This window comes from Cupressus sempervirens, chromosome 6 (genome assembly GCF_028749045.1).
Source record: "Cupressus sempervirens isolate cs-2001-9-10 chromosome 6, ASM2874904v1, whole genome shotgun sequence".
Classification (NCBI taxonomy): Eukaryota; Viridiplantae; Streptophyta; class Pinopsida; order Cupressales; family Cupressaceae; genus Cupressus; species Cupressus sempervirens.
Genome location: NC_143123.1, coordinates 650,441,056 through 650,453,064, shown reverse-complemented (window position 1 = coordinate 650,453,064; position 12,009 = coordinate 650,441,056). Strand labels below are relative to the sequence as shown.

The 12,009-nt window shown below is 36.7% G+C and overlaps 1 protein-coding gene across 1 annotated transcript in view; it reads right to left on the bottom strand.

The window, feature by feature from the left end:
* Positions 1–1,974: 1,974 nt before the first annotated feature.
* LOC149553891 (proteasome inhibitor-like protein) overlaps positions 1,975–12,009 on the bottom strand; it is a 38,000-nt gene continuing 27,965 nt past the window's right edge. Inside the window, exons 5-9 of the mRNA XM_089789238.1 lie at positions 3,252–3,329; positions 2,996–3,030; positions 2,807–2,879; positions 2,583–2,660; positions 1,975–2,346 (exon numbers count right to left, since the gene is read on the bottom strand). Of these exons, the coding sequence (XP_089645364.1) occupies positions 2,283–2,346; positions 2,583–2,660; positions 2,807–2,879; positions 2,996–3,030; positions 3,252–3,329 (328 nt within the window). The 3' untranslated portion in view covers positions 1,975–2,282. The remainder of the gene's footprint in view (positions 2,347–2,582; positions 2,661–2,806; positions 2,880–2,995; positions 3,031–3,251; positions 3,330–12,009) is intronic.

The following is a 12,009-nucleotide window of genomic DNA, read 5'->3' as shown; positions in this document are numbered from 1 at the left end:
TTCCTTTTTTTCTTCTGCACTCTCTTGAAGACATGGTTGCTGATGTTAAGGAATTTACCATAATTCATTAAGGCTTAATTTTTTGCCTTTATCAATTTCACCTCGCCTTGTGTCCCCCCAGAGAGGTGGTTGTGGAAAACCCACACCATGGTCAGAACTCCCCCCCGAGCTCAAGTACAGGGACGAAAATGCACACCCCTAGGCCATCCCGTAGTAAGGAAACTAAGAAAAAGAAAAAATCCAACATAGCCTTAGAACAAAAGGGAAACAAGAAGATTAAAATTGAAAAATTAGTGGAGGTTGTTGGAGAGGATTCAAGGGAGGATAATGGGGGTAAACCTAGAAGGAGGTCTGGTAGGCTTGCCCATTCCCAGGCTAGGTGCAAACAGAAGTCCATTAGATGCCCAGTGAAAGAGGTTGAAGAAGATAGCTCTGGCAACAACAATGATAGAAGAGAGGAGGAAGATATTTCCAACTCCAAGAAGGATGATGGTAATGAGGAGAGGGAGAAAAGTTTTAACTCTGGAAACAAGTTGGTGGATGATACTCAAACCCAGGCATCTAATGGAAAAGCGAGGAAAACTGAGACCACCCATGTCTTTGTCAGCTTCTCCCTCAAACCTATTACCTTTTGTGAAGAGAACGGCAAGAAGGATAATTTCCCCATAACCATTTCATCCCCTATTAAGGAGAATTCGAAGGTTTCCTCTAACGCACGGATTTTGCAAGATAAATCACAGGTGCAAAAAATGGAGGAGGTTGCTGCAAAGGGAGACGCGGGGCCTAAAGATAGGACCGAGGTAATGGACAAGCGATACATGCATCTAGAAAGAAGGGTGAAAGCTTTGGAAGAGGGGTTCTTCACCTTCTCCAAATTCGACCTTAAAGTTACTCATGCTGCGGCAACAACCCTTCAATTGCTGGCACAAGAAAAGGAGTACGCAGGCTTGGACACGGAAAATCATAAGTTGCTCTTCAAGTTTCTTGCTGATGACTGGGCCCAAATCCTACTACATGCAAAAGGGAAGGAGAAATAAGAAAACTAAATTTTTTTATTTTCTTATCAGTTACTGGGATCTTTGGATCCAAAGACTTTTAATACTTTACTGGCAATATTGATTTCGCTGATTATCAACTGTAATTAAGGCTTGGGTTGGCTTGGGTACTTTTTTGGACAGTGTGAAAATCTAGTAGTTAGTTTGTCTCCTTTTTTGTTTTAGCTTAGTTGCTGCTCTTTGTTAGTGGTTACAGGATTTTGGATCTTTGCTTAGTTAATTTTTTGACTGCTGGTGTTTCTAGCTGGAAATGTGCTGGTTACCAGCATTTTGATTGTATATGGGCCGACCCCCTTGCTTTTGGTCGCTTTTAATTTCAAAAAGATATATTTTAAATAATTCAATCTCCACTCATGTGACTGAAAAGTGCAAAAGAATAATTGCATCGGTGATTCATGGTCAACATGATTTAAAGTTTGATATAAAACTGATAAATGAAAAAATTGCAATGCTCTGTTCTATACAAATTCCCTCCGATTTGCTCAAATGTTGCAGATAGAAAGAGCTCACTGATTAAAATGTATGAAAGAATAACTGCATTGTGGATTCATGGACAACATGCTTTGAAGTTTGATATGAGACTAGTCAATGAGAATTTTGCAATGCTGTGTTGTAAAGAAATTTCCTCCCATCTGGTCAAATGTTGCAGATAGAACAAACTCACTGATCAAACTGTACGAAAGAATAATTGCATTGTGGATTCGTGGACAATATGCTATGAAGTTTGACATAAAACCAATCAATAAGTATTTTGCAAGCTGTGTTGTAAAGAAACTCCCTCCAATTTTCTCAAGTGTTGCAGATAGCAAGAAGAATCTATTTGTACAATCATATTAATAGATAGGAACCAAAGACATGAATCTGCATCGCTACCAAACTAAACAAAGTTCAACCATATTAATAAATAGGAACCAAAGACTTGATATCAAACTTAAGCAACTTTATTAATCCTTTACAATATTTTACAGAGTAAAGAAATGATAAAAAGTGACATTAACTTTTCAAAGTTAAAGACCAGCAAACTCTATTAATATTTACAAGCTTGGAAGAAAACAGGCATTATGGCTTATACATTATAGTATAGACCAACCCCCAACCTTGGATTGTGCAAATTTTCAAAACTAAATAAAAATATTGAATCCCAGAAACAATAACAAAAAGTGTAATGGCTCAAGACCGGGCAAAAACTATGCCAATCTTCCCCCCCTCAGCTTCTCTTTCATTGACTCAGAATGGTGAGAAATGTTCAAGATCTGGATGAGTGCCCTGTCCAGGTGGACGCCTTTGATCTCTGAAAAAACACCAGGAAACTACAAATAAGCCCTTTGATAATAGTTTAACTTCCAGGGTAATATTTTCTAATCAATTTGTGAGATGCTAGCCCTTCTGCTCTCTATAAGATAAGGCCTGCTGTCTTTCCACCTAAGTTTCATGCTAAACTGGTGTCAGTCCCTAGCTTTCTGGTGCAGTTTAAGATGCCATTTAAGAAAGCTAACCAATTAATTGTTAAACTCATATGTTCATTACCGAGCAAATCGATTAGGCTCAAAACCAGGAACGCCTGGAGGACCATATGGATCAAACCGAGCACCAGGTGGAACACCTCTGTTTCAATATAAACTAAAATTATAAGAAAGCTATTTTTTCAATGGGAAGAATGAAAATATCCCGTGTCAATGTTCATCGCAATAATTAGAGCTTATATCATACCAAACAAAAATTCATTGCAATAATTAGAATTTAAATCATACCGAACTTCTCCATGGAATCCAAGCCCTTCATCACCACCCATACCAATATTACCCCATCCTGGATCGTTGGGTCCTGCCAATAGAAATTGATAAGGTTGATTGTTTTTCAAAATATGCTTATAAAACAACAAAGTATCAAAGGTAATAATTAATTATCAAAGTTACAACACAGAAAAGAATTCCACTGACCTAGAAGCATGCCACCTCCCACTCCACCCCCACTTCTGGAATGTCAGAAAAAAAAAAAAATACCGACAGCATTAGACACATATATAACTGCACGAACTTCCATTTCAAACCTAATAAAGACCTACAATATAACGCTATTTATTGTGCATTTACACAATATAATTTAATTTTACAAAACAAAACAAAAATATTCCGTGTCCTTTTAAAATCCAAGAAATTTCATATATAAGCCACCAGTTAATGAAAGTACCACCACCTGCGAGGGTAAAAACCAGCCCCAGGGCCTGGAAATAAATCACTGCCACCAACTGGAGGAACGGGAGGATAGACAAGCCTGTGAAGACACATTATAAATGAAATAATTGCAATCTCACTGACTGAAATAAGTCTCAAACTAAAACTGATAAATATTTATTAAATTTTCTATTCCTAATTTTCAAAAAAAATTATACTGCTGTTTTGGTGAAGCTAAACCTCTCTGTGTTTAAGAAATTACATATTAAAATACATTAATGAATCAGTTAAAAAACAGAAAGCCTGGCACAATTTGTTTAGGAATCAGATTTGGGTAAAAAACTCGTGGAAATCAACCTAGGTACTTTTGTGCAATTTGATTCATTTGAGACATGAAAAAAATGGAAACACATCAAAATACACTCAGAAATAAACTAACGAGTGCAAACAACTGATTACAAACTAGTTTGCAGCAATCCAGAGCTACAACCAACAAAATCTGAAGCTTCATTGAGCTCTTTTCCAAACTGCCACTCACTTGGAGCTAAACTTAATGTCAGAAGCACGCACTTATTTACATACATCAAAAAAGCTACATATCATCTTCTTCTTCCGAAGAAATAAGAAGCTGTATAGGTATTATACAAATTCTAATTTACAGGACAAATTGGATGTTATAATTATCCTTCATGATTTTTATTTGTCTACTCTCTATCTATTATTAAATTAAATAGAAAAATATTTACATATTCTTCATTATTTATTTGTCTATTTATTAAATACAAATAGACAAATATATTGAATAAAATAATTTTATATTATTAAAGCGAAAAAAAAAGCTGTCCAATCTCATATTCTTTTTTTGGGATTGGACAGCATAGTATTATTTTCAAGATCTTCTTCATCTGCTAAGAGAAGAATAAAAACCCTTGGTTTTTTTCCATTATGAGTTCTGTTGGTAGGTCCGGGATTGGTCCCGTTGTTATTATCCCATTCTTCTTAATGTCAGGAGCAATCACTGATCCCTCCACATTCAGAAACACGGTTGCTGCTGCAATATTCTTCTTCCTCAGAACTGTTGCCATAGACATTCTATTTGTCTAGAGCTGTCCAAAACTTCCTTCTTACAATTCAAATTCAAACTTATGTACCAACAATATATTATCTATCCAAAATGATTGTTGGAGTTGTTGGTAGATAAGCCCAATGTCTGCAGGCCATCTCCAGGTTGCATTTACCCTTGGCGGTTACTAAAAGGTAGGTGAGTCCAAGGAGTGTAGGACTCCTTTGTCCGAGTCAAAAAGCAGGATCATTCTCGATCCAAATCAACGATATCCAAATTTCTTCTTAAGCGTTCAAAGTTGTCCCTGCTCATTGGCTTGGTGAAAGTGCTTGTTAGTTGCTGCTCAGACCTGCAAAACTCCATTTTTATTTCACCATTCTCAACCAATTCTCTGCTCAATGTGTTTGCTTCTTCCAGGCAACACGGAATTATTTATCAATGTTATTGATGAAACATCATCACAAAAGATTGTTGTTCTATCCTCTTGTTCTTTCAAATCTGCTAAACTACTCCTTAGCCAAATAGTTTGACATGCTGCATTTGTTACTATCTACTTAGATAGAGCAATTATGGCTTGTTTCCTGTAAGCCCCTGAGATAGTTTCCAAATCCAAATGGAACGCATAACCGTATGTGCTCTTTCTATCACCCACACTTCCTACCCAATCATAATTTGGGTAGCCAACCAGATTATTTGCTGCAGTACACAGAATGTCATATCCTTTGGTGTCATTCACATGCCTCGGAATTCTTTTAACCACTTGCTAACGGGAGTCCTTTGGAGTAGCCATAAATATGAAAACCAGACTTACAATATGCATAATATCAAGTTGTAAAATGCATCAAACTTCCAATCAAACTCATGTACATTGTCAGTTTTGCATTGCTGTTGCAATCTTCCTTGCTCGACTCAAAACCTATGGTTGGTGGTGTTGGTGCAAGCTTATTGTTTTGCATTCTAAATCTCTTCAAGAACTCTTTTGCATACTTATGTTGAGAGATAACCATGTCACCATGCATTTGTTTCCTTTTATGCCTAAATAATGCCTCAAGAGACCTAAATCTGTCATCTCAAACTCTCTTTCCATGGCCTCTTTGGAATCATCAACGAGGAAAACATCATCCCCAGTACTAAATCATCTACATGCAAGACAACAATTAGAATCTTACCATCGATTGCCTCAATGTAAAGACTGGGATCACCATCACTTACGTTAAAATCGTTGCTCATCAAATATGACACAATCTTGTTGCAGCATGCATATGGAGCTTGCTTCAGCCGATTTAGAGCTTCTTCAACCTATACACGCTGTCTTCTTGACCTAGAAGTGGTGCAGGAGCACCCACACAAAGATCTTTTCTTGGGATGTGCCCAGACCATTGTGGGGTCGGTTTTTCTATTCTGTAATGATCTAGAACATTCTATAAGCCAAATCTAGAACATTTTGTAAGCTGTTTTGGCAAGAGGTTTCTTTGGGTCGGTTTTCCTATTTTGTAATACTCTAGAATGTTTCGTAGACCTCCTAGCAAGTATAAATAGAGTTTTTAGGTTTAGGTTTAATCATGTTTTTGGATACGAAGTTATGGGGACAAGAAATCTTTAGGAGAGCAAGTGTATATACTGTTCATTTGATGAATCAATTAGAAGAATATTGTTATCTATCTCTTTCTGGTGCTGGTTCCTTTTGTTTTTGCTTCCGTTGAGTTTATCTCTACATCATTTTTGGTATCAAAGCTCAGCAAAAAGTTTGGGCAAAGATGAATTGTGAGTTTGTGTTTGTTGTGACAGGTTGGGAAGAGACCCTGTAGAATGGCCACAAGACTAGGTTGGGCATGGGTTTCATATTGTGATTTTCTGATTTATAAAATTAAAATTAAAAAAAAGCGGGTGGGGGAGGGGGCGAAGAGAAGAAAAAAAAAAAAAAAAGAAGCTAGAATGAATCAAGAGATGGAAGAGAAAATGAGATTCCTAATGAGGGAACTTTAAAAAAGGAAGAAAATTTAGCAAGACTAAAAGAGGAGTTGAAGAAAAATATGGAAAAAGAAAATAGTGATCTAGATAAACAATCCATTGAAATTTCAGAAGCTTGTGAAGATGGAATAGAGAACTTGGTTGCCAATGAAGAGAAGACTTGTCCATTGGAAGGACAAAATGAACAAATTGATGCTGATATAAAAAGTTTGCAACAAATAGTTGTTGATGAACCATATGATAAAAAGGTTCTTGAAGATAGGAAAGAGGTTGAAGTGGTAATTGCCAATGAGCCTTGTGATGAAAAGGTTCATAAAGATGGAAAAGAGATGGATGTGATGGTTCTTGATGGACCCAAGAGATTGCATTTGAAGTTAAGAAAGAAGGTGGTATGGCCTATCAAAAGGTCAATAATTATAACAAGCAGAAGACTCATGATGTAGTTGAGAGAATAGAAAAGGCTCAAATAGTGATGAATTTGTCTCCAAGCATGGAGATATTGCAACATAAAAACATTGTAAAAAAGGATGCAAAGGTTCCTAAAATGAACCAAATTGATGAATTCATTTATTATGAGGTCCCATTTGCTTTTTCTAATCCATTTATTGCAGGTTTGCAAGAGTTCTACCTGAATTCTTATGTGGAAGAGTTTTATGAAAATATGAAAGTTGACTTGGGTACTTGGCAAGAGTACAGACAACAAATACCAAGGAATTGGAAGACAAGAAAGAGGAAGGACAATCCAAGGGACTTGGATTCTATTGTCCCCAAGTGTATGGTGCAAGAGCATCCACATAAAGATCTTTTCTTGGGATGTGCCCAGAACATTGTGGGGTCAGTTTTCCTATTCTATAAGCCAGATCTAGAACATTTTGTAAGCCGTTTTGGCAAGAGGTCTCTTTGGGTCAGTTTTCCTATTTTGTAATAATCTAGAATGTTTTGTAGACCGTCCTAGCAAGTATAAATAGAGTTTTTAGGTTTAGGTTTAGTCATGTTTTTGGATACAAAGTTACGTGGAGAAGAAATCTTTAGGAGAGCAAGTGTATATACTATTCATTTGATGAATCAATTAGAAGAATATTGTTATCTATCTCTTTCTAGTCCCGGTTCCTTTTGTTTTTGCTTCCGTTGAGTTTATCTCTACATCAAGAAGAAGCTTGCTTCATCCTATAAAGAGCTTTCTTCAGCCTATACACATCATCTTGCTGCTCCGCATACACTGAATTCAAGAAGACAGACTTTATGGTCATTTGAAATACCTTCCACATGTGTCATCAAAAACTCTCCCAAACTATAGTCCATATCCTTGAAAACCAATCTTGCCTTATGCCTCTCTATTCTTCCTTTGGCTTTACTCTTGGTCTTATATACACATTTAACCTCAATAATTTTCTTATTGGGAGGCAAACTAGTTAGCTCTCATGTCCAATTTGATTTAATTGCATCTATCTCTTCATCCATGGCCTCACATCATTTCTCCTCTTTAATAGCATCCACAGAAAAAATTGGATCAATATGAGAAAATAATGCAAAAATTCATATTTCATCAAAATCTTCATTGCATTTGCTTGCCTTTCTACTTGTTTGCATCAAGAGCTGTCTCCAGCTATCTCTCTCAAAGTCTATTCAAATTTAGACCTCTCTGGAGCTCTCTATCCAACTCCATATCCATTGCAACATCTTCTTGCTTCTTTTCTTACTCATCCATCATCATCATCATCAAAGGGCACTCTATTTCAAGTGCTTGAAGATGTGTCCACTAAGCCATCCCATGACTCACTCTCAATTAGCACATCACTAATAGTGATGATCTTCTTGGTGACCAGGAAGTATAGCGTATAAGCCTTGAATTCGGAACTATAGCTTGTGAATATGCACTTCTCACCCTTGTATCCAACTTTTGCCTCATCTACTTCGGCATGGCTACATGCTCATCCCAAGCTATCTCATCTAATATTTATCCAAAGTTACCACCACCTCTGCTTCTTGAATTCCTTCCAACATTGATTCTTCTCCCCTGCCTCTTGCTTTGGCTTGAGCTTTGAAAGCTTGCTCTTGGGAAGAAGTTGCAAACCTATTTTGGCATTGCTCATGAGTTTGTAGGGGACACATTAACTCATCAACAACCAATGTTGAGAAGGTCCTCTTCAATAGAAATGACTATTGCATCACACTTAGAGGCTAAACATCCAAGGATTCTCTCCGTAATCCTCCTCTCCTACATAAATCCACCAATTCTCCTCAACTAGTTAAATATACCATAGGCTATTGTATGAAAATCTGAAAGACTCGCAAATCTTCATTTGGAATCTCACAATCTCTTCAGAGTATCTGAGGCTTCACCAATCTAACTCTATTAGTCCCTTCACAACTATTTTTGGAGGATTTCCCAAACTTATTTGGCATAGTTAGATGATGCAAAGGAAGGACCTACTTGGATTAACACAAATGGTGAAGGGGATTTCTCAACTTGAGCATGGTTTGACCAATGGGCTTTCCTCTAAACCCTTGTCCCTGAACAATCCTTAGAACATCGAGAGATTGTTGTACTTGAATGTTCCCATGTCATGGACAGGCCTTAAATAAGTGGCCTAAGGGACAATAAAAAAACTCCCATGTGAAAATTTCAATACGCCAACACTTAGTGTTTACACCTATTGTTTTATTGCAACTAGGAATGTCAAACCAAAAGACAAATATTTCAACCTACAACCCATGAATTGATTAACTCCTACACATCGGACTCAAGTGATTTCATGTGTATTTGATGGTGACGCACAAGGTATACAAGCTTCACTGGTCACTACCTGGTTATTGTTGCCAATACAGTCCTAGGTCAGTCATCATAAATCACCTTTAATTTGTTAGAAATCTTCTACCAATTGCAGAAAAAGGGTTTGGGGGACCTTCTCAAACCCTCTCATCACCTTCTCCAGTCACCAAGAGGCAAAACTATGCCTTCATACCTTCAAATTTGGCATTTGAAGTATACACGGTCTAATTTTATCAGAAAAATTGGACCTATGATCAACTAGAAGCATGTGCAACTTCATCATGGAGCTCCGCAACTTTGGGACATGGTATCTCCACATAAAAAAGTTGAATTATTCACCATACCAAACGGGAGGTATGATTTTTTTTGTGCAGCTAGAAACTCTAGGCAGGGTTAAGGACAGTTTTAACCAAAAATGTCAAACTCTCAAACTACTTGATGAAAATTGATGGTTCTAGAAAAAAACAAAGTAGACTCACATGGGAACCTTCTCCGTGCCATGAAATGGACAGTACAATTTGTACGACATGAAAGAAAGGGACTGTTGCAGGAAAATAACCCAATAATTGCTCCAATATGATCTAAAATTTTCATTTGAATGGCTCTTGGGATCTTGTGTTTTAAAGGCATATTTGTATTTATGCTATTCAAGACAATTTTCAACATCCAACAAGCCCACAACTACCTGTTTAGAACATTTCAAAAAGTTGTCATTACAACATTGTCAACATCGGAGCAGCTTTTACATCTTTTAACCAATTGACCTATAACTTGCCAAAATAAATCAACATGATCCCAAAAAGTCTCAATGGAACTTTAAAGACTCAAAAACACCTAAACAACCTAGAAATCAAAAGGCGATAATAATGCTTGTGATGAGGCTCATAATGCCTGAGTCATTAACTACTGCTATTCTGAGAAATATTGCCTCTGCCAAAGATGCTACTAGTAACCTAAGGGCTTTTTGACCTTCCCTCCTTCAACTAAGTCTCCTAGTTATTTGTGAGAGCTCCAAACTAAGTTGGGTCAGTTGTATCCCACAAATCCAGTGACCACAAGTTCCCATATATCATCTGTGACCACGATGGTTCTTCATCATCTTTGCCCAACCATCATATAGTTGTACCCATTAAACAACAATGTTGTTGTCAGTTTTTTCCTCATCTCCAACCATATCTCTTGGATAAGAAACTTCAAAACTTACAGAAAAAAATGCCCAAACTCACAAGGATTTAGAGCCTAAATAGTTTTGGTACCATGTTAGAAATTTAAAATTTTTGTCTCTAATTCTTCAACTTGTTGTGTGGAGAGTGAAATGAACCCCTCTAATATAGGAAGTTCGCCCACAAACTTGCTAAGTTGGTAATTGGCTAATTTTAGAAATTGCATTAATATTCTCCAGAAACCCTTCCAAGTTTCTATTCCAAGAGAGATTCCTTCGTCACTTAAAAGTTGTTAAATGGCCATCACATTTAAACTAAGTGATCATATTCAGTCTGTTAGGACCAAAATCGAAAGTCGATTCAGTTCAAAGTCAGCTCCAAATCGATAGTTTTCTATGAAATTCGGTGCAAATTTGGTCAGACCGACCCTGGATGGATTTTTAATTGTCTGCAGCAAATTTGGACTAGTCAACACACACCCAAAATGAATTTCGGTGAATTTCAAATGCATGTCATGGCAGATTTGTCGTTTATAACCTTTATTTTAATATTTTTAATCCTAAATGTGGATTTTTCTTCCACTCGTGGGCACACAGCATTTTTCTTTTTCTTCCACTCACGCGGGCTCGCAGCGTTGTCTTCACATAACTCATGGCCATCAATATTTTTGTTAGTTATCATTTTTTCATTGCATTCACGACATAGTTAGCATTCGCGGAAGGTCATAGTTTCATTCACCGAAGGGTATGATTCATGGGAGGCATTTTTCATTGCATTTTGTGTACAACCTAGGACATGCATTATGTGATCAATTTTTGATAGACTAAGAGTTTCCAACTCTACAGGCACTATCTATACTCAACAAACACAGGTTACAGCTACAAGAAACAGCTCTACAAACAGCATGTATGTGTGTGGGTGTATAATCTCTTACAGAAAAATCAAAAAGGAACCCGAACCCAGCCCAAAAAAAATTTGGACGAATTTTGAACGGGCATCCGAACCAAAATCCAAACTGGCAACTTAGCTGTAATGGTCTTAGGTGGGTCTTGGTTGCAATTTTCGACTCTCCCAATTGTTGTGAGGTTTTCACACCATCGCCCCAAAAATTTGGGGACCCCCTTTTCGAGCAAGCCTTGGCAATTTTCGCCTGTTAGGAATTTCTCAATTGCCTTGGCAAAATTTGGAGTTGTCCAAAGGTTTTTTTTGAATTGATGATTTTACACCTTGGACACCTTCAAGCTAGGAAGGGATTTGGTTTGTTTTCACCCGGTGTGAAACTTGATTTTCCAGAACATGTAATTTTGTCCTTAGGCCAAATAAAATTCAACAACAACATTTTTTGATGGTTAAAATAATACCTAGCAAGACAAATTTGCAAATTTTAGACTTAGATGGATTTTTCAAAATTTGAAATAGTTGTATAAGCTTGAGCATTTTCAAAATGAATTTGTTAGATTTAGTCATTTTGGAAAATCTTGAATTTTTTCGATAAAAAGAAATTTTGGTAGTGAAATTGGATTAGGAAAAAGATTTATTTTGTTAAAAAATTGAAAGTGTATTGCAAAATTGAAATTGGATTAAATTGCAAAATCTCATTAATTTGGTTGAAATTTTTCCTATAAGATTTTAGAAGCGTAATTTGGAATTGAAAAATTATTTTGGCTCGCTAGACTCCATTTTAATAATATTTTAATTGCCAATACGTTGTTAAATGAAAATGTTGACATCGCCTAAGCTTACCTTGTTTCTATTTTGCAATTCTAGATCACACTAGCAATTATATGGGCCAATTTCGCTTAGGGCGTCG